We start from the raw sequence: 23,669 nt of genomic DNA, 5'->3' as shown, positions 1-23,669 counted from the left end.
GCACGCAAAGGCTCACCAAGTCTCAAAGCCCTTCTTATGGCGAGACAGAAGCCACGCGTGCCAGGATCTGCTCGGCCACGAGAAGGCAGCAGAATCCCAACCCTCGAAAAATCAAAGGCACGCAAAGGCTCACCAAGTCTCAAAGCCTGTCTTATGGCGAGACAGAAGCCAAGCGTGCCAGGATCTGCTCGGCCACGAGAAGGCAGCAGAATCCCAACCCTCGAAAAATCAAAGGCACGCAAAGGCTCACCGAGTCTCAAAGCCTGTCTTATGGCGAGACAGAAGCCAAGCGTGCCAGGATCTGCTCGGCCACGAGAAGGCAGCAAAATCCCAACCCTCGAAAAATCAAAGGCACGCAAAGGCTCACCGAGTCTCAAAGCCTGTCTTATGGCGAGACAGAAGCCAAGCGTGCCAGGATCTGCTCGGCCACGAGAAGGCAGGAGAATCCCAATCCTCGAAAAATCCAAGGCACGCAAAGGCTCACCAAGTCTCAAGGCCTGTCTTATGGCGAGACAGAAGCCAAGCATGCCAGGATCTGCTCGGCCACGAGAAGGCAGCAGAATCCCAATCCTCGAAAAATCCAAGGCACGCAAAGGCTCACCAAGTCTCAAAGCCTGTCTAATGGCGAGACAGAAGCCAAGCGTGCCAGGATCTGCTCGTCCACGAGAAGGCAGCAGAATCCCAACCCTCGAAAAACCCAAGGCACGCAAAGGCTCACCGAGTCTCAAAGCCTGTCTTATGGCGAGACAGAAGCCAAGCATGGCGGGATCTGCTCGACCGCGTAAAGGCGAGCAGAATCCCGAACATCGGAAAATTTTCTAAGGTAGGTGGCAAAACCATATACCAAGCCATAGCCAGCTCGACCAGACGAAGACGAGCAGGCTCCCGTAATTACCACACAAGAGAGTAATCAAAAATATTTCTATTAATTTGTTAATAATTAACAAAGCAGATAATCTTCACAAACATTGTTCATTACAATACAAGAAACATATCAGGAAGGTCGTGGATCAGTAAGCCCAGCAGCGTCGTTTGGCTGGACCTCCTTAGGTGCAGGAGGAGTATCACCAGTTGCATCCAGAGGGGCGCTCGCCTCGCCAACATCAGCAGGGACTGCACGAGGAGGAGAGTCTCCCTCCTCAATCACGATCGGCTCTACCCCTTCGGCATCTTCCTTGGCCGCCTCCTCGTCCATATGTTGAGCAACACCAGCTGCAAGGTCATCCATCTTCAGATCAGGGTGTTGCTTCCCGAGGACGGCCATGATACAACGATAGGAATGCCGAAGTCCCTGGTCGTACTGGTTGTCGGCCTCCCTCTCCAAGTTCTCTACATGAGCTCGGTGGGAATCGCGGAGAGATTCGAGCCGAGCCTCATACATAGCCCTCTGCCCTTGGAGATCCTCCTTGACCTTGGTCAGCTCCTCCTCGAGGGTAATGGCTTTTGCTTGAGCAAGAGACTCTTGGTCTATCAGCTTGAGGTTCTCAACGTTTAGCTCCCCCGTTTTTTTCTCGGCAACGTCAGCTCTGGTCGTCGCCGATTGAATGTCCTCCTTCATCTTCCTGTCGTAACGGCCAACCTTGGCCTTATAGTAGGTGCCCATGCAGCTGAGATGGAAAGCGCTATACTGCATGGCTCCCACCAGCTCGCCCAGGGTACAACCGTCAAAGCCCTCCAGGTCCTTCTTGCTCACGAGTTTAGACAACTCATTGAGATAGGGAACCAAGTGTTCTGGTCGGCTGTCGGGTAAGCGAGACCGAGGCACAACAGGTGGAGAAGAGGAAGCAGGATCAGTGGCTGCTCCACTGGATTCCCCGACTTTAGCAGAGGCAGGAGGGAGAGCCTGCAAGGGAGGAACCTGCTGCACGATGTTCTTTCGCTTCGCAGCGGGAGCATCTTTGTCCTGGTCCCTATCGGTTGTTGGAGGCTGAGAGCGTTTCCTGGTCAGAGCTCCAATCACTGCGTCCTCCATCTTATGGCCAGGAAGTATCAACCGAGACTCGAGGAAGTTGTATGTAGATAGCAGTTCTCGGCTCGAGCAGGAATTGGCCAGTACAGCCTCGACCCGTTTAAGCTGACCAGGTCGGAGCGGGAAATGAACACCCCAGGAAACTACAGCACAAACAGACACTTGGTTAGAGACAAACCAATACAGCAAGAACAATTATGGATACAAGACATCTAAAGCGAGCAGGCAACCTGGGACCGTGAAACGGGGTGGGACGCGACAATCCTTCCCGTCTATTTGTGCAACTTGACCCCAGGGACCCCCTGCAAAAAAGAATTTCCTCTTCCAAGTCCCACCACCACCAGTTGGAAGATCAGTTATGGGTTTCCTGCTCTTGGTACCAGATTGGAAGTAGTACCAGCCGGCATCTTTAGGGCTGCTCTTCAGCTGGTACAGGTGCTTCACCTCATCAACCGTGGGCTCGCTTTGGCAACATCTGTCCCACAATATGAACAGACCAGAGAGCACTCTCCACCCGTTGGGGTTCAGCTGACCAGGAGCCAGATTTAGCCCGTTAAGTATCCGGGCAAAGTAAGGCTGCAAGGGACACCTCAGCCCATACTTAAAGCTCTCCAGATACAGGGTAACGTATCCCCTAGGAGGCCGGCTAGGTGTATCCTTCTTTCCTGGGATCTTAAGAGGTATCTCACCAGGAATACTATACCTAAGTCGGAGGTCATTGAGCTCGTCAAACGTGGTCGTACACGACATGTAATCAATGGCATAATCACGCGACAAGGCTCTACCTCCTACTGTACCCCGTTCTTCTGGTCGTGATGTTCCAGATGGAGACACCTCACCAGAATCACCTTCCCCCTTCTCACTCAAGGTGCCTCCAGAGCCAGAAGATCCCTCTTCACCACTACTTCCGCTCGTGGAGGTCGTTTGGGGGGACATCCTCCTAGCGCTAGTCCCGACACTAGACCTAGTGGGTCTTAAGGGGGCCCCGGGGTCAAAAGCAGAATCAGCGGGCAGACTAGGCAAAAAACCTAGTTCGTCGTCACCAACCTCAACGACCCTCTCCTTACCCTTCGACATATCCTAAGTTCTAACCAAAACACCACCGCCAACTACAACCTCAAGCAAAGCAGAGAGAAAGGAAATTACCTACAACTAACCAATACCGAGAAAATAGAAGAAATACCTGAAGCAGGGACTCGGTCAGAGAGAGACAGGGATGACAGCTTTGATGCCGAGGTTCATCCGCCGGAGAGACAAGAATGGGGGAAATGACGAGTTCGTGTTTGAAGATTTTGGGTTTTCTTACTGAGAAGCAAACTCTTGGGCTGCCAGCATTTAATGACGCATATTCCGAGAATCTCGCAACCGTAGGTTTGAAATTCAAATGGAGGGGTAGATTTCTGCCACATCACCGCATCCGCAATTAAATGCGACACGACTCTTGGCAGCCTTTTCCAGTCCCACGCGAGCAAAAACCGTCGAGTTTCCACTGCTGGTCCACTACATTACCCAACACCAGAAACTGGGGGACCGGTGTTTGGGAGAGATACTGTTTGGGAGAAATACCTCGACGAGACCAGGAATGACGAGCAGATATGACGAGCAGATATCTGATGGCAGAGTCCTGCGAACCGGTGTGTTCCGTAAAAGCATGGTGCGCGGAGGAACAGGAGCAGAAATATACTGCTCGTCCACGATGTTGTCATCCGCGAGGCCAATTCCCTATAAGAGGTATACGGCCATTCCGGCTAGAGGTCGATAGGCGAGGAGACCCGGTCGACGGCAGTTGGCAAGACATGCTCTCCAGCCCGAGAATCTAGGCACGACAGCCACGCTTTCCCCTGAACCGTGGCGTAACACGCAAGATCTCACAGAACCACGACAGCCACGCTTTCCCCTGAACCGTGGCGTAACACGCAAGATCTCGCAGAACCACGACAGCCATGCTTTCCCCTGAACCATGGCGTAACACGCAAGATCCCCCGTTTGCCCATAACGCAGCAGTCAGAGCCCCAGACCGTCTCGAAAAAAGCGGAAAACTGGGATTCAGAGGAAGCCTATAAAAAGGTAGCCAACGAAGGTAAAAGGGTTAGCAATTTTGATTCTAAAAGAGAGAAAACAATCTAAGGGCCAAAAGATTTGTGGCAAGCGTTCCCCGAACCTTCATATCTGACTTGAGCGTCGGAGGGTTTGCGCCGGGAAAACAACCGGCGTACTCTAACTTGTCTGTGTGCGCAGGAACCTCCGGGGAAGAAGCCTTACGCGGAGACCTCCTGGTCGTGGTGAAGTTGATCGAGCAGAGATCCTGGTCGTAGGATGAGGAGAACCAGAATCTCGCATCAACAACTTATATGCCAAAATCTGATTACAGGTTTAACATCCAATTAAAAAGAGCATAGAAACAAATCTTTTGCAATTCTTTCTGTTATTGATTAATAAATGTCCCAACATTTTCCGCCACATAATATACTAAATAAAATCTCTAACTGACAAATAATAGGTTTGCCATTTGCAATTCAATATGCTTGAACCCAATCAAACAAGAGAACCAAACTCAAGGCTTTTCAAGCTACAATGCAGCTTACGCAGATACATAACTATACTTTATCTCTGTTGCCAGTTTGTGCACACGAAGAAATATGAATTTGGAGTGTTGAAAGTACTAACAAATGCACAGCGAACATATACAGTACCCAAGTTTTCCAGTTGAAAGCACGGGGAAGAATCAAAGGAATACCTAATAATATGTAAAAATGAATTGATTTGTTAATTTTGCATAAAAAGAATTAAATAAAAAATAGAAAATAATGCACATAAGAGAACAGTAAGCATCAAACCACATACCTTGAACAACCCATCGTACAATGGAGTCCAATTAATCTGCAATCAGTATCAATTATTCCGATCTGCAGAAGAAACGGTCAAAATAGAGTGAAAGCGGAAGTGGAATGACCTTTGCTAAAATTTCATTAATATTAAAACGGACAGAAGGGGGAAAAATGCATTGTAACATAAAATAACCACAAAAATTCATTAGAGCAAGTCAACGACCATTATCTGCAGGACGACCATAGCTCTACAGAATAAGTGCATAACTTCATCAGTGCAAGAATGCAACAGATAAGGGGGGAAAGAAGACATTTAATTGGTTCTCACACGTAAAAGACTAAATCTACTTTCTGACGTTTATGAATGTTTCAATGGGGATAGTCGACCTTCTGATAGAAAATTGATCGTCGAAAACTAAGGCAAATGATAATTAAAAGGAACAGACAGAACATTACTAGCCTATATAAGAGTCCAAATTTCGCACAATTGCGAAGAATCCCAAAACCTTGGCCACTGTTAAGATATCCCTTTCTAACGTGAGCTTCAACAATGTCAAACATCTGCTAATCAAATGATGAAAGCTAATTGTCACTCTTTTTTTTTTTATTCTCTTGAATGTTTGAACCTTGTAACGAGCTCAGATGACTCCGCATCCCCCCGAAAATCCTATGCTTCACCCTTATATGAGCACAAAAGATAAATAAAATCAAACCACAAACAATATCAGAGCTGCAACAATATAACTCTTACAAGAATAAAAATGGCAACTCACATGAGGGCTGAAAAGTTCTAGCGTTGCAATTCTTCCATATATCAGTACATCCAACATAGACTCTGTTTAATGGTCAAGTCCAAGCCGAGATCTTTCATTAATTTGGCTGCACAGGAAACCTAAAGACAGATGATGATGGGCTAAGCATATCAATCTTAGGACAATAAATTTGAAGTTCAAAATAAATTTAGAGTAATTTATACCCTACCCCCAAATGAATTGATATTTTACACCGCACTCCCAAAAGATTTGACTCATTGCATTGCGTCCCTAATTCCGTTAATTTTTCACTTATTTCTAATGGCTCCATCTAACTTTTGATTGAATGACAAAAATGCCCCTCTATATGAATTCAAATACATTTAATTACACAAAACCTAGTCCAACATTTTATATTTATGTTAATACCCTCCAATAAAAGGTTCATTATAGAGTGCATGCCCTTTTTTTAAAAAAACAAAATTTTAAGCTCATTTAATTTTTTTAAAAGGTTTTTATTTCAATCGCAATAAAAAAAAAACTTCTTGTTACATATACATTGTCACCATTATTATTTTTAAAAAAAAATTATTTCAATTGCAATAAAGAGAATTTTTATTAAAATTAATTTAAGGAACGAACTTTAAATTTTTATTAAAATTAATTTTACCCCTCCACCATTAAACTTAACGGAGAAAATAATAGAATTGAGGGCGCGGTGCAACGAGTTAAATCTTTGGGGTGTGTGGTGCAAATGTCAATTCATTTGGGGGTAGGATATAAATTACTCATAAATTTATAGTTCGTCTTTTGACACCCCTCAATTTCCTCAAAAGCCCCCACTTCCAATTGAAAACCACTTTATTCATTTTACATTTTCAACCGTAATTATAATCAACCTAAAGGCAGAGAGACACGTGGTTTCTCACACCCCATGCAAGATACTTCACCTCTTTCTTGCACGTAGTTTTTATTTGACTTCGTTCGTTTTAATTTTTTTTTTAAATTGATAGAGCTCTGGGAATGAATACAACATATTATTACGCTTTTTTCCCTTCAATCTCTAACAGAATTTTGAAGTTTTCCACGATTAAGTTGGCTTTCAAAAATTTCGTTGTGCTATAAAACTTATAATAAATTTTTAAAATTTGTGATTCATTGAGAATTAGAGATTTTCAATAATATTGTATCGCATTATATGGCAAAAAAGATTATTTTTAAATTTAAAGAATAATTCCAGCAACTAATTAAGCAAGATCAATAGGTAACATAAACATATTCAAAATTCTATGTTTCTGTCAAAGGGAAAAATTATAATAAAATTCACATTAACAGCCAATAAGGTCATCACTTGATAGATAATGACACATCATTCATGTTCAAATTTGGGATAAAAAAATTACATATTAATTCATGCTTTAAAGTTTGCTACTGGGCCAGGAAAAGCTTTGCCATTTTTCATTTTATACTACTTTTGATTTTAGATTTTATTGCAGCCATCATGAATTTATAATTTCTTTAATATTTGATGACCAATATTTAAAAGCAAAGTATTTTGGTTTAAACAAATGAAAATTTATTTGGCCTTCAAATTCTACCATTGTGAAAGAGCATGTGGAGAAGTTTGACAGGGAGTGTTGTGTATTGTGATTTTAAGAGTGAATTGGTTTCATCAATAGTCTAAAATTGGTTCCGTTAACATATTTTTGTAGATCACAAGTGGAAAAAGCAAATTGAACTGATTATGCTTATTTTATTAATCTTTGCATGTGTAAACCCAACAATGGAAATAGATTTGGGGCAACATTAAAGCCTCTGACTTGGAATATAATTTCTCAGGAATTGAAAACAGTCACGGAAAAATCTATTACCCCAAAAAATTAAAAATGGGTGTGATTACATCACATGGCAATACCTCACATGGCTACAAATAACAATGGCAACCTGATTGGTTATAATTCTGCTACTTATACTTTTGATTGACTGCCTTAAAGACGGGAAGTATACTTGAAGGTAACATTCTTTTAGTTTTTTATTTATTTAGTTGATAATGTCTTCTGGCATAGTCAGAGAGCTATCTAATGTTAGACATGTTCCTGAGCTCAAAAGAAATCTAATTTTTCTTAGTATGCTAGATAAGGTGGGGTGTAGTATTAGAGTTAAATTAAGTGTTTTAAAGGCTATTACAGGGTCTACGATATTGATGAAAGTTGACATGTCAAATGGCTTCTATGTATTGTATCATTTGTATGGTACTGCCATATTTTGTGATGTAGGTATTGCTAAAAACCATATTCAAGATAAAACATTATTATGAAAATCATATTCAAGATAAAACATTATTGTGGTTAGGGGTGGACATAAACCCACAACCCATGGGTTTATTCAAACTCAAACCAAATAAAATGGTTTGAGTTGGATAAATTATAAAAATGGATTATATTTGGGTTTTGATGTAAGAAACTATTTTATAATGATTTGGATATGGTTTACCCATGGGTCATGAATAAATTCTCAAAACTCAAGTGACGTGTAAGTGAAAAATAAATTAAACAAGATAAATTCTCGCCATTGTCACCTTCTTCGCAATTCCTCAAGAGAGAGATGGCGTTGTAGAACTTGTTTTGATGAAGCATTGTATGTGTGTGCATGTTTCGTGACTTGTATTCTTGTTGGATTGGTGATTTTGAAATTTAATTTGAAGCCTCAACGAGCTTGCATTGGACCTCCACCTATTTGATCATTTGCCTATGAGGTAATACTCTTACACACTCGCAGTCACTGCTGAGATAAATCAAACTTCGAGACATTCTAAGCTGCATGTCACGGGATGAGTATTTTGCGCAGCTAACCCGTGCGGCACTTAGACAACTTTGCCAAATGTTGCTAAGTAAGCCTAGAGCTTCTCGAACTAGAGAAAAGAGCAATTGAGCCGAATAAGGGAAATTGTATTGCACAAAGAGAGATTACAATGCTTGAGTGGCTTACAATGCTTGTTGTAGTGTTTGTTGGATGCAAATGCCGAATGCCATCCCATATTTATAGGGGAGGCTTGCCAATAGCTACCACTTCCTAGCTATTTACATGTGTTGGAATTGTAAGGAGAATTCTAGAGTATTTACAAGCTCACGTGCTAGAGTTGCCTAGAATGTTCCGGAATTGGGCCAAGCTAGCACTCTTGGCTTTGTGTTGGCTCTCTAGCCCGAAATTGTGGGCAATTGGGCTAGCGAATTGGGCAGTCCGCAACATCCTCCCCCACCTAAGCTCGCGGCGTCCTCGTCGCGCTCTCATGCTTGAAGCGTTGGATGTGCTCAGCGAATTGCCACAAATCATCTTCACGTTCCCAAGTGGCTTCGCTCTTGGGGAGATTTTTCCACTTCACCAAGTACTCGCTATGTGCTGGCACGCCCCTCCTCGAAACCACACGGTCCGCAATGATGTAATCCACATCTTTGTCGAGCGCGGTGACAACGGCGGTTGGTGCGTGCCTCGATTCTCCGCGACTTGGGTTTCCCATGTCTTCGTGATATGGCTTGAGAAGACTCACATGGAAGACCGGATGGATCTTGAGTCTTGGCGGAAGTTGGAGTTGATACGAGACGTTGCCCACACGTCGAACAACTCAGAAGGGTCCCTCGTAGCGCCTCACTAACCCCTTGTGAACTTTCCGCAAAGTCTTGAACTGTTGGGGTAGGAGCTTGATCATGGCTTGATCACCTTCCTTGTACTCAACATGCTGTCTCCTTGTATTCGTCCATTTCTTCATTTTCCTCGCGGCTTTGTCGAGGTAGGCTCGCGTGATGTCCGCTTCCTCATGCCATTCGCGGGCGAGCTTATGTGCCACGGGGCTTTTCCCTCCGTAAGTCAAGGCTATGGCATTGGGGGTTATGGGCTGGAATCCCATGATGATCTCGAACGGACTCTTCCCCGTAGCCTCGCTTCGCTGCAAGTTATAAGAAAATTGGGCGATGTCGAGTAGCTTCACCCAATCCCACTGGCAAGCACTCACATAATGCCTCAAGTACATCTCGAGGAGGCCATTAATGCGCTCGGTCTACCCATCCGTTTGTGGGTGGAAGCTTGTCGAGAACTTGAGATTGGTCCCCAACATCTTAAAGAGCTCCGTCCAAAAACGCCAAGTGAACCGAGGGTCTCGGTCACTTACAATGCTCTTTGGAACTCCCCAAAGCTTCACAATGTGCTTGACGAATAGGCGGGCTGCCTCGTCCGCTTTGCAATCGACTGGTGCGGCAATGAATGTGGCATACTTGCTTTATCGGTCGACAACGACCATGATGCTTCCACAACCTTTGGACTTTGGCAGCGATGTGATGAAGTCCATGGAGACACTTTCCCATGGCCTTGTTGCTAGTGGTAGTGGCTCCAACAATCCCACTGGAAGTTGATGATCCACCTTATCTTGTTGGCACACAAGACAAGTTCGCACATATGCCTTGATGTCGTCCCTCATGTGCGGCCAAAAATACGAGGCTTGAACTAGTGCGGTGGTGTGCTCGATTCTTGGGTGACCAGCCCACTTGGAGTCGTGGCACTCCTTGATTACTTCCTTCCGCAAGTTTCCCCACCTTGGCACGAACAGCCGATCTCCCTTGGTGAGGAGGATGCCTTCCTCTTGCCAAAAGCGCCTTGTCTTTCCCTCGAGCACCTTCTCTAGCAAGTCTTTTGCTAGCGGATCTTGTTGGAGGCCTTCCTTGATGCGTGAGACAAGGTCGGATTTCAGTTGGCTCATGCTCAGTGTCGCCAATTCGGCCTTGCGGCTTAGAGCGTCCGCAACGACATTGGCTTTACCTGGTTTGTACTCGAGCCGATAGTCGAATTCCGCAAGGAAATCTTGCCACCGTGCTTGCTTCGGACTCAACTTCTTTTGAGTTTGGAAGTAGCTTGTCGCCATGCTGTCCCTCATGATCGTGAAGTGTGAGCCAAGCAAATAATGTCGCCACACTCTTAGACAATGGATGATGGCTGTCATCTCTTTTTCTTGCACCGTGTAGCGGTGTTCCGTATCGTTTAGCTTTCGACTCTCGAACGCTATAGGGTGGCCTTCTTGCATGAGGACTCCTCCTATGGCGAAATCTGAGGCATCCGTTTGGACTTCGAAGGGCTTTGTGTGGTCTGGAAGGGCGAGGACTGGTTCCTCCGAAATTGCTTTCTTCAACTCCTCGAATGCGCGTTGGCATCCTTCGGACCAATGCCACGTTCTGTTTTTCTTGAGCATATCTGTTAAGGGTGTCGCCTTGGCCGAATAACCCTCGATGAAGTGGCGGTAGTAATTCACCAGCCCAAGGAATGAGCGAAGCTCGGGTACTTTCGAGGGAGGCTCCCACTTGAGGATGACCCTTACTTTGGCATTCTCCATCATAAGCTTCCCGCCCGCAATCTTGTGGCCAAGGAACTCCACCTCTTGTTGGGCAAACAAGCACTTCTCCAATTTGAGGAAGAGCTCGTTGTCTTGAAGTACTTGGAGGACTTGTCGCAAGTGTTGGGCATGATCCTCAAGCGTGGTGCTATACACCACTATGTCATCCAAGTATACGACCACGAAGCGGTCGAAGAATGGTTGGAGCACCTTGTTCATGAGCGTGCAAAATGTGGCGGGTGCATTAGTAAGGCCAAAAGGCATCACAAGGAATTCAAAAGACCCGTACCTTGTTGTGCACACTGTCTTCGGTTTGTCTCCCTTGGCGATGCGCACTTGATAGTACCTGGAGCACAAGTCAAGTTTGGTGAAGTACTGTGCTTTGCCAAGCTGGTCGAACAAGTCCGCGATCAAGGGAATCAGATACTTGTTCTTGATGGTGATCTTGTTGAGCGCTCTATAATCGATGCACATCCGCAGCGATCCATCCTTTTTCTTTTGGAATAGGACCGGTGCACTGAATGGGGCCTTTGAGGGGCGAATGTAGCCTGCGTCCAGTAAGTCTTTGAGTTGTCTCCGCAACTCTTCTAATTCGGGTGGCGCCATGCGGTAGGGCGCCAAGGCTGGTGGCTTCGTGCCTTGTTCCAACTCGATTGCATGATCTACCTCTCGTCGAGGTGGGAGCCTCTTTGGAAGTTCTGGAGGCATCACGTCCTTGTACTCATTGAGGACGGTTTGAATTCGCGGAGGGATTTGACTTGGTGACGTTCCGCTATTTCCTTCCTCGTTTAGTTCCTGGATGGAGACCAAGAAGCTTGGGTCTTTCTTGAAAGCCCTCTTGAATTGCATGGAGGAGAGTGTCTTCTCCTCGGACTTGCCTCGTTCTGTGGGAACCATGCATGCCTTACTCCCGTCGAGGATGCTTAGGGAGTTCATAGCGGGCAGCGGGAAGGCATGGACTTGGTCGAAGAATTCCATGCCGAGGACCATCTTGAAGTCGTCCATGGGCACGATGGAAAAATCAAGCTTTCTGCTCCACGTACCGAGTGTTAAGTGCACGCCTTGTGCGATTCTCGCAATTGGCTTGGCGGGTGAGTTTACTGCCTTCATTGTCCTTGGTGGTCTTGAGGCCTAAGCGCTTGGCCTCGTCTACGGACACAAAGTTGTGTGTTGCTCTCGTGTCTAGCAGCGCGCGAACGGACTGACCATTTATCTTCACGCTAACATACATGAGCCCTTTCTTGACGAGTGCGGGCTGTTGGCGGTTGAGTGTACCGAGGCGTTGGAGAGAACCCATGCTGAGTTGGGGTTCCTCCGTGGACATTGTGGGGTTGCTCTTGAGTTGGGCAGCAAGAGCATTAAGCGACCTCATCTCTAGATAGTCGCGTACCCAATGAGGACCGTTGCATATGAAGCATGGGCTTCACGGCTTTGGCGCCTCCTTCTTGCCCTTCGATTTTCCTTGCCCGCACTTGTTGCTAGGCGGCTTTTTCTGCCCCCAATCTTTGCGGTTGTTGCCTTTGTCATTGTGACTCTCTCCCCCACATTTGCCTTGGTTGGCCTTTTTGTCCTTCGATTGGGTAGAGTATTCGGTGAGTGACTCCGCAATGGCGATGGTGTCGTCAAGTGTTTGAACACCCCGCCTATCGAGCTCAGTCTTGGCCCAATCCTTGAGGCCATCTTGGAAGTAGAAGAGCGAATCCTTGTCGGACATGTCGCTTATCTCCAACATGAGGGTAGTGAACTCGTTGATGTAGTCTCGAATGCTACCCGATTGCTTGAGGCGACGTAAGCGCGCTCGCGCTTCCTTCTCTACATTGCTTGGGGCAAACTGCTTTCGGAGTTCTTGCTTGAAGTCGGCCCAAGTGTCGATGGTGCAAATGCCCTTGCCCATCTCGCCATGCTTGCGACGCCACCCTAGTTGTGCAGCGCCTCTAAGATAGGTGGGTGCAGTGCCCACTTTCGATGCCTCGTCTCGGACACCCATGGCATCGAAGTATTGATCCAGCCCAAAGAGGAAGTTGTCCACGATTGTGGCGTTGCATGTGCCATCGTAGGTGTCGGGCTTTGGCACGTCAATGCGGCGCGCATCACTCGAGTTTGCGAAAGCTGGACTAGCGGAGAGTGTGCGCTTGTGCCATGCCCAATCCGAGCGGACTTCATCCACTTCCGCACGGACAGCGTGTAGTCCGTCCTGAACAAAACTACGAAGTTTGAGCAACTCATCATGAAAAGAACGAAACTCACCTCGGAGAGTGTTCTCTTGCTCTTGGATGAGAGCTTTTGTTGCCACCGTGAACTCGGCGTATTCCCCCTTGAGACCATCCACTCTTTCCTCCAATCCCTCGAGGCTATCTTGAGCGGCGGACAATGCGATTTCGAGAGTGGTCACACGAGGCTCCAACGCATCCACGGATGGGGCCTTGGACTTGCCGCGAGTCTTGTCTTGGGCGCGCTCTCCCTCTCGGCGGCGGCTTGGTTCCGGTGGAACATCCACACCAACAACACCCTCTTGTGCTACGTTCGAAGGGTTGGCCATTGCTTCGTGAGCTAACTTGCGTGCGTACAAACCTTAGCTCTGATACCACTTGTCACGGGATGAGTATTTTGCGCAGCTAACCCGTGCGGCACTTAGACAACTTTGCCAAATGTTGCTAAGTAAGCCTAGAGCTTCTCGAACTAGAGAAAAGAGCAATTGAGCCGAATAAGGGAAATTGTATTGCACAAAGAGAGATTACAATGCTTGAGTTGCTTACAATGCTTGTTGTAGAGTTTGTTGGATGCAAATGCCTAATGCCATCCCATATTTATAGGGGAGGCTTGCCAAACTCTAGAGATTCTAGAGAATTCTACCACTTCCTAGCTATTTACATGTGCTAGAATTGTAAGGAGAATTCTAGAGTATTTACAAGCTCATGTGCTAGAGTTGCCTAGAATGTTCCGGAATTGGGCCAAGCTAGCACTCTTGGCCTTGTGTTGGCTCTCTAGCTCGAAATTGTGGGCAATTGGGCTAGCGAATTGGGCGGTCCGCAACATGCAGCTACCTTTCTTCATAACTCTCACAAGTGGATTTAGTTAGCAATTTTTTATCAATCTATGGGTAGATAAGACGAGATTACAGGTTTCAACAAGGACATAAGATTATATAAATATTGAATCATGTATGACCTGAGTATTTTATTGGTCATTGCAGAATCAATTTGCTATTCTTTAGCTACTCAATTTTTATTTTTTTTTTGTTGGGAAATTGAAGTGCTAACTACAAGTAAGATGATGGCTGTTATTACAAGTGTGACAGTCATTAATTTTCTTATGGTTAAAACATTTTTGAGCTTTGTCATTTTGTGCTTTATGTTGAACATATTTAAGAGATAACATAATTAAAATTATATGATTTTTTTTGCTGAATTGGCTTAAAATTATATGATTTTTTTGGCTGAATGTGCATTATGGTTGTGTTTCCTTATATTTGGTAATTTTTTTGCTAAATTGGCTTAGGATTATATGACTTTTTTTTCACTAAATTTTATATGGATGAGAACTCATATGATTTTTTTGGCTGAATTGGCTTAAAATTATATGATGTGCATTATGGTTGTTATTCCTTATATTTGGTAAATTTTTTGTTGAATTGGCTTAGGATTATATGACTTTTTTTTCACTAAATTTTATATGGATGAGAACTTAATTTGTCACGGTAATAATTCCTTGGACACTTTGGCAACTACTCAAAGCAAGAGGAAAAAGCCATCAGAGAGATCGGAATTATGGGACCAATTCACTAAATACGATCCATGTAATAAATGCAAGTGTAATTATTGTGGTAATGATCATGCTTGTTTATGCTTGTAAGAATAAACATGGGGCTAAAATTGAGACTAGTACATTAAGGAATTATTTGTTGCGTTGTCCTAATTATTTGAGCACATTTGAGGATGAACATCAAACTTCTCATGAAATGAAAGATGAATCTACCAACAAAGTGTTGGCTCCACTGGCAATGGAGTCCCCTTAAGTGGTCTGACTTGGTTTGCTCCCTAGTTCGAGTCGCAGGGAAGTCGTCTTTGTTGGGAGAACATGTGCCTCTCTGTTTGAGCGGGGACTTCTAGTATGAGTTGTGGTACGGGCTTAAAGGTGCCTCCCACAGTTGGGGCCCTCCCCAGGATACCTTGTGGTTAAGACCAAAAAAAAAAAGATGAATCTAAGTCTCATGTCTTTGATAAAGAAGAATATAGAAAAGCCCTTACGAGGTTCGTTATTATTGATGAATTACCTTTTAGTTTTGTGGAGAAAGAGGACTTTCAATAATATAGTAAGCAATTGGAACCAAACTTTGATCTACTGTCTAAGAGAACCCTTGTTAGAGATGTGTACAAAATTATTTTTGGAGGAAAAGCAAAATTGCGAAACTTTTTGGTATCAAATAAGCAAAGGGTTTGCATAACCACAAATGCATAGACTTCTATCTAATGTTACTACATGGTGATTATAACCCACTTTAGTGAATGGAAATTGCAGAAGAGAATTTTAAATTTTTGCACAGTACCTAATCATAAAGGGGAAACAATTGGAAAGGTAATTGTATCTTGTTTACTTGAGTGGGGTATAGAAAGGGTATTTACCATTATTGTTCACAATGCTAGTTCAAATGAGTTAGCTATCAATTATGTTGGAAAGTGCTTTAAAATTTCAAAAGGCTTTTGAGAGATTGGAGGATGATAATCGACATTATGTTTCATATTTTAAAGAGGATGGAGGACCTCTTAATAGTGATGATTAGGAAAATGCTAATGTTTTGTGTTGTTTTTGAAGTCATTTTATGATATAACTTTGAAATTTAATGGTTCAATGTACGTGACTTCAACTTATATTTGCATGAAATGTGCTCAATTCATTCTGGTTTGAGATCACTAATTGAAAGTGGTGATGTCAAATCTATCTAAAATGGCAACAAGTATGAAAAATAAATATGACAAATATTGGGGTTCAATTGATAGCTTCAATAATTTGTTGCTTATTTCGGTTATTCTTGATCCACGTTATAAGTTAAAATATGTGACATTTTGCTTTGAAGACATTTTTGTTATTGATAAGGTTGGCAAGAAGACTGAAAAGGTGAAAAATCTTTTAATACGTCTTTATGATTACTATAAGGATCTTGACACTAAGATTGATGGTTGTGGATCATCTAGTAGTGTTGGTAAGTCATCAGTTCTTTATAGTAGGAACTTTAATAAAAATGTGGGGTTTTCTAAACTTTTAAGTGTTGCAAAGTTCAAACAAAGAATATGAAAAGATAATTGTGTTGACATGAAAAATGAAGTAGCGAGGTACTTGTTGATGATGATGACTTTGAGATTTTGGCATGGTGGAAAATGAACTCAATAAAAAATCGAGTTCTTTCACATATTGCATAGAATGTGTTTGCAATTCCAATATCTACAGTAGCTTCAGAATCTGCTTTTAGTATTGGAGGACGCATTATTAATTCATTTCGTAGTTCTTTAAGTCCGAAGATGGTGGAAGCTTTGATATGCTCACAAAATTGGTTACGTAACACTGTTGTCTCATTACAAGATGAACCAATAATGGAGGAGCTCGAGTTTTATAAAGTCATGATGTCAGGTAACTGTTTATCATAACAAGTTAAAAAATTTATTTTTTATTTAATGTAGAGTTTGGATCAAATACAACAATGGAGACGATGGCTTTGAATTGATATTATTCTTATGATTTTGGTATGAATCATCTTTATAACTATTCAACTTTATAATTTTTTTTGATTATTTATTTGTTGGTGAAGGAACGGACTCAGTTGATCATGGAATTTTTTGATTAAAGTACTGCGAATAGGAGTGATTATGATGGATTGCTTTGATACTTGAATTAAGATGTTTTATCTTGTTTTGATTTGTATTGACATTGTTAGAGTTTGTATTGTAATATGGTTAATACTACTAGTTTTTTTTCTTTCTTTTAATTTATTTATCGATGTCATGTTTGTGGAAGTTTATTATTAGCGCTTAATTTAATTCTTTCTTTTAGTTTTTTATCTACAATATTTTTCATATTTTAATATTAATTTAATAATTAATGATTATTATAATTTTGATAGAATTAAAAATTCAAAATATAAAAGATTTTAATTATAAAATTCAAACCAAACCCAAATGAGTTAGTTTGGGTTGGGTTAAAAATATTTGGACTGGTTTGGGATGGGTCAAAACTTTTATGGTTTGGTTTGGATTAACTTAAAACTCAATCCAAACCAACCCATGCCCACCCCTAATTGTGACATCTGAGGTTGGGTCACATAAGTGAAAAAGGGGCTGAAAGAATTAGAAAAACAAAGAGCTCTAGATAATGATAAGGTAAATATTTTGGAGTTTTGTGAGGAATGTCTGCTACGAAAGTCCTCAAGAGCCAGTTTCAAGACTGTAATGCATACGAAAACAATGATTATACACATTCACAAGCAAGGTCTTTAGGTGGAGCTAAGTACTTTTTATCTTTAGTTGATGACTTTTCTAGGATGGTTTAGGTTTATCCTTTAAGAAGCAAAGATCAAGCTTTGATAATTTTAATTATTGAAAAGTTTTGATCGAAACTCAAACAAATAGAAAATACAGAGTATTTAGGTGGAGCTAAGTACTTCTATCTTTAGTTGATGACTTTTCTAGGATGGTTTGGTTTATCCTTTAATAAGCAAAGATCAAGCCTTTGATACTTTTAATAACTAGAAAGTTTTGATCGAAACTCAAACAAATAGAAAAGTCAGAGGACTTAGAATTGATAATGGTTTGGAGATCTTAACAGTCAATTTGATGATTTTTTTGAAAAAAAAAATGATATTCTTAGGCATAAGACAGTAGGCTTACATCTGAGCAAAATGGTTTGGCTGAACGAATGAATGCAACTCTAATGGAAAAAGTTAGGTGCATGTTAATTCATTCTAAACAACCTAAGGCACTGTGGGCTAAAGATTTAAACACAACTTGTTATCTCGTTAATAGAAGTCCCTAAACTATTTTACATTTCAAAACTCCTTGTGAGATATGGTTAGAGAAGTTTGCAAAAGTTTTGGTGTCCTGCTTATACACGCTTAAAACAAGGCAAACTTAAACCTAGAGACTTGAAATGTGCCTTCTTGAGGTATTCTGATGGGGTCAAGACTTATAAGATTTGTTGTACTATTATGAAGCCACACAAGTGTATAATTGGTAGGTATGAGGTCTTCAATGAAACTGAAATGCTGAAGGATCAAGTTGCTACACAAGTAGATGTATAATAGTTCCAAAACCTGATGAATCTCATTTTGAGTGGAGTTATCTTGAATTAAGGATGTCCATGACAGAGATCATAATGAATTTGATGATTAAGAAAATATAAGGCTACTAACCCAATATCAGGACAAATTTCCATTCAAGAATATTAACTCAGCAAGGATAAATAGAAGAGGACAGTGAAGGCACTTAAGAGATTGGAATATGCTGACTTAATAACGTATACCTCCATAAGTAGCATATGAAGAAGACTGTTGCAATTCAAAATTTTATGCAGAAGCTGTTACAATTCAAAATGTTGAGCACATTTAAGCTATGTAGGATGACATGAAATCTCTTTATAAAAATGAAACTTAGGAGTTGATTCAGAAACTAGAAAGTAAGAAGATAATAGGCTGCAAATGGATTTTCATGATCAAAGAAGGTATTCTTGGTGTTGAATCAAGAAGGTTCAAATCTAGGTTGATTGCCTAAGCGTTCATACAGAAAGAAATGATTGATTTCACTGAAGTATTCTCTTCATACAATATGTCTCAGTTAGAATAATCTTATCACTTGTTGCTGTCAATGGCATGCATCTTCAACAGATGGATTTCAAAATTTCTTTCTTACAAGAGAAGCTTCAAGAAGAAATTGTAATGTCACAACTTGAAGACTTTATTGACCTTAAGAATTTAGATTGGGTTTGTTTACTGAAGAAATCCCTTTATGGCAAATTTGATAGCCATATGCAGAAGCTGCATTTTCATAGATGCAGTTATGATTGTTGTGCATAATTAAGAAAGGTTAACGAAGATGAAATGATGTATCTCATTCTATATGTTGATGACAAGCTTTTGGCTTATACATACATTAGTCAGATAGAGATATTAAAGTGGCAGCTGCATGATGAGTTTGATTAAAATACCTTAGTTCTGTAAAAAGGATATGTGGAATGGTTGATTAGGGACAAAAAAGCCAAGACTTTGTTTATTTCTCAAGAAAAAAAATATTATCAAAGTCTTAGAAAAATTTGGGATGTTAAATAGCAAGTCAGTGTAAACACCTTTGGCTGCATATTTCAGATTATAGAATCAACAGTGTCCAAATATTAATCTTGAGCAATCATAAATGTCAAAAGTACTTATGCTAGTGTTGTTGGCTACTTAATGTATGCAATTGAGTTAACTAGGCCAGACATTTCATATGCTGCCAGTGTTGTGAGTAGGTTTATGGATAATCTTGGCAAAGAGCATTGGAGAGCTATAAAATAGGTACTTAGGCATCTAAAGGGAGGACATCTAGCTATAATTTATTGTATGGAGGTGAAATTGCATATTTAGGGAGAGCAAAATTGCACAAGTATTTTCTTGAAAAGTCTGTCATCATCAAAAAGGGGGACATTGTTAACATAAATATTTCTTTATTGATTTTGATGATAACAAACTTGATTAAGATTGATTAATCTTTTAAAAGCTCAAAATAATTTTCATCTATTTTGACAAGTTTTATAAAGTGTTTTTATAAAAATTTGGAGACAAACAGTTATCTTGCAAAATAGGTCACTGCAGCAGTTTCTGTGGAAAACGGCGATCCGACAATCTTGATAAATGGCTCGCCGATATCAAACAGAATTGAAGATTAGTCTCTGGACCTAAACGGCGATCGGACAATTTTGATAAACGGCTCGCCGATATCAAATAGAATTGAAGATTAGTCTCTGGACCTAAACGGCGATCCGAAAAATCTGATAAATGGCTCGCCGATATTGAACAGAACTGAAGATTAGCCTCTGGACCTAAACGGTGATCCGACACCTAGATAACGGCGATCCAACAAATTTGAAAATCAGCCCAACGGTCATATTGACCAGTCAAACGACGATCCGACATCTAATTAACGGTGATCCGATAGTGTGCAGAAAGTCAATAACGGCTAGTTTTCAGCTCCAACTATAAATAAGCTCATTCAAATTCAAACAATATTGATCACAACACGACCATTGAGCTTATATTCGAGAATACAATCTTCATAGAGCTTTAAAATACATTCTTGTTTCATCTATTCACACATCGGGCATTGATTTGTAATCTTAAATATTGTGTGAGAGAAAAATAATTTTTTAATCTTCTACTTTGAGTGATTGTAAGTGTTAGGATACACTTGGGTTAAAAGATTAGGGATAATCTCTTGTTGTAAAGGTTCATTGACACCTTGGAAGTCAAGTGTAAGCATTTGAAGCCTTGGAGGCTTGCTTAGTGAAATCCTCAAGCCTGGAAAGCTTAGAGGCGTGGATATAGGTGAGGTTGGCCGAACTACATAAAAATCTTCGTGTTTGAATCTCTCTTCCCTTATCTTTTTATATTATAATTGATTTAATTGTTATTTCATTAAATTCATTTTAGATTTGCATGATAATTTGTTTTAGAATCTAATTTTTAGAATCCTAATTCACCCCCCCCTCTTTGGTTGCATACTTGTATTTCAATTGGTATCAGAGCCTTGTTCTCTTATTAGGACTTAATCGTCTAAAGTACAAGATTCATGGCAACCCTAAATGACTTAACCTTTAGAGAAGGGCAATCCACAACTAGACCACCGTTCTTTGACAGTAATGACTATGCATATTGGAAAACTAGAATGAGAATCTATTTGCAAGCTATAGATTATGAAATTTGGGAAGTTGTTTGTGATGGTCCATTCATGCCTATGTTTAAAGAAAAAGTAGGAGATGATATTTCTAAACCAGCAAGTCAATGGAGTGAGTTAGAAAAGAGAAAAATGTCCTTAAACTCCAAGGCAATGAATGTCTGGTTTTGTGCTCTTGATAAGAAAGAATTCCATAGAGGCTGCCTGCCGCACGAAGAGGCAGATTCATTGCAACTGTATTAATTTGATAGGGCTCAAATAATTTATTTATTTTTATATAATTTCAGGCTTAATGGATTCTATTATACTTGAATTGTGTTACGATGATTGGTGGGAGACATTAGAGGATAGCCATATAGAGTATGTGAATGGTAAAAATAGAGCTTTTTTGGTTGGGAAAAATTGTCTGTTTGATCAGTTATTGGCAAGAGTATATGAGGTGTTACAAATAAACCCTAATGAATATAATATCGCAATGAAGACAACTTTGGCCATGGATATATTTGATGATGAAATAGTGAGGGTTGTGTTGCATATGGCATCCAATGTAGCCAATTTTGGATACATTCCTATATTCGTGACCACATCACTTTGAGTTCCGAGCGAAGGTATTGAGCCACATGTCGATATAAAAATTTCGTTTAGAGCAAATATGTCTGGCCCCGATAATGAAGAAGAGGTGTTGCCAAGGACAATATCGTTGCAGCAATATTACTCTCCAATCTACAACAATTATGACAACATTGATCATAACGGCATTACGGTACAGGATGTTGGAGCAACGACATTTCCAATCACGACGTCGTTGGACCAACGATATTCTCCGTATCACAACAATGATTTCCGGGACAATGATGATCTTCATAATGAGACAGAGGGGGATAATGTTTGTACAGAACCTTCTAATAGTATGAGGAGCACTCATTTTAATAATGATGGTGATGATGGAGAAGCCGGTCCTTCGAATATTTCGTTGTTTCAGCATGAGGATGAGTGTGAAGACAATACTCATGTGAATAACAGAGGCAATAGACCTATTCCTCCTATGGTTCGATCGAGAAGGAGAATTGACCCCCTTACAAGTCTTGCTCCAACTTTGCCTTCGAACATGATTGCTCCAAGCTTTGTTAACAGTTGTGACTCAGATGATATCAGTATGGGTAAGCTATTTGCTGAGGAGAATGAATTTATATTACAACTATGCAAGGTTGCCTTTAAGGATAAGTTTGATTTCAAGATTGCACGGTCTACAACAACAAGTTTCGAGGCTCACTGTTGTCGGTCATATTATCGACAATGTACACACTTGTCATAATGAGGTATTCGTTGATGGACGTCATCAAGTAAGGAGCTGGGTTGTCGGTCATATTATCGCAGAAAAATATTCAAGACAAGAGAATTTATACTCCGAATGACATAAGAGCAGATATGCAACATGAATATGGTGTTCAGTTAACATACCAGCAGACATATCGGGCAAGAGAAGTTGGTCTTGAAATAGTTCGAGGCAACCCTGCAGAGTTATACAACTTGCTCCCTAAATACTCTCACGTACTAACTACAGCGAATGAGGGTACAGTCACTCACCTCGAGCAGGATGGAGATGATAATTTCTTGTACTATTTTGTAGCACTCGGATCTTCCATAAAGGGTTTTATGCAGTACATTCGGCCTGTCATTGCTGTAGATGGTACTCATCTCAAGGGGCTATATCGTGGAAGCATGTTCGTGGCAACATGTCTTGATGGTAACAATCAATTGTATCTGTTAGCCATTGGGATCATGGATTCAAAAAACAATAATGCTTGGGAATAGTTTATGATGAAGTTACACGGAGTGATTGGCGATAGACCTGAGTTGGTAATTATCTCTGATCGATGTACTGCCATAAGGATAGCCGTTCTTAAAGTATTTCACAATGCAACTCATGGCGTTTGTTTTTACCACGTGAAAGGTAACATTAAGTCACAGTTTAAAATGTCCAAAGCTCTTTGGGATGAATTTGAGCCGCCTTTATTAATGCAGCAAAAGCATATGGCTTTATATCTACACTCATATTCATGTCAATCGCATGGTCCATGATTTGGGGTCGAGGTATAGGCCGGGCGTTCTTTCCTCGCCTGAGTGGAGGAATCATGTAAGGACTGTTATAAACATATGACGGTATATACGCGCGGCCGAACTTACTAACGCTCGGAGGCACCTCAATGAACACCTGCACACTCTCCCCACTAACATCCCCGTAGAAACTATACAATGACGTGGGCGTAGAAAGATTTTGATTGCCCATGTCAGTATACACTCCATAGTCATTCGGGGCCTGTCCATTCACCAAGATGAACATATTAAACAACTATTAAATTAAAAGTTAAACGAACATAATTATTAAATTTAATTTTGCTCACGGCATATGAGCGTCCAGTGGGAGAATCCTTATTTGGATGTTTAGAAAATGTGTCGATAAAGCCAACAACGGTTTCTTTAAAATCTTTTAATTCCGACTTCAATTCATACACGTTATGATCAATCTTATCCAGTCGTCGTCGCATGTAATCATTAAACTGCTTTGTCCTCGACTATTACAAAAGAAAATAAGTAAAACTTTAGAATAATAGTAAAACAATAATGATTAATAAAATAAGAATATCGTATATTATTTATAACCTCAGAATCATGTGCGGCATCAGAGTTGTCTGTCTGCTCCTGGTGGTCATCAACAACCACCTCATCCTCAGAAGTGTCATGACGCTGCTCTGGTGTTGGGTTTGGTATGTCATCATGCTCGTCTGATTGCCTTGAAACCGACGGCATCGCGTTGATTGAGGGCTGGTG

The 23,669-nt window shown here is 41.3% G+C and overlaps 1 protein-coding gene across 1 annotated transcript; it reads right to left on the bottom strand.

Annotated features, from left to right (window-relative positions):
- Nucleotides 1-994: 994 nt before the first annotated feature.
- On the bottom strand, nucleotides 995-3,046 carry LOC127899310 (uncharacterized). The gene is made up of 3 exons (XM_052432659.1): nucleotides 2,467-3,046; nucleotides 1,334-2,112; nucleotides 995-1,228 (listed from the first exon to the last, which is right to left on the bottom strand). Exons 1-3 carry the CDS (start codon nucleotides 3,044-3,046, stop codon nucleotides 995-997), a joined length of 1,593 nt encoding a protein of 530 aa, XP_052288619.1.
- Between the last annotated feature and the right edge of the window lie 20,623 nt (nucleotides 3,047-23,669).

This window comes from Citrus sinensis, chromosome 8, assembly GCF_022201045.2.
Source record: "Citrus sinensis cultivar Valencia sweet orange chromosome 8, DVS_A1.0, whole genome shotgun sequence".
NCBI classification, from domain to species: Eukaryota; Viridiplantae; Streptophyta; class Magnoliopsida; order Sapindales; family Rutaceae; genus Citrus; species Citrus sinensis.
This window is presented reverse-complemented; position numbering and strand designations above follow the sequence as displayed.

Excerpts from the sequence above, each read along its gene's own strand:
- LOC127899310 (XM_052432659.1), bottom strand. The coding sequence starts at position 3,046 with ATGTCGAAGGGTAAGGAGAGGGTCGTTGAGGTTGGTGACGACGAACTA. Across the intron at positions 2,113-2,466 it reads CGGGTGGAGAGTGCTCTCTG|TTTCCTGGGGTGTTCATTTC; the intron begins GTCTGTTCATAT and ends TTTGTGCTGTAG. Across the intron at positions 1,229-1,333 it reads GCGATTCCCACCGAGCTCAT|ATGGATGACCTTGCAGCTGG; the intron begins GTAGAGAACTTG and ends CCTGATCTGAAG.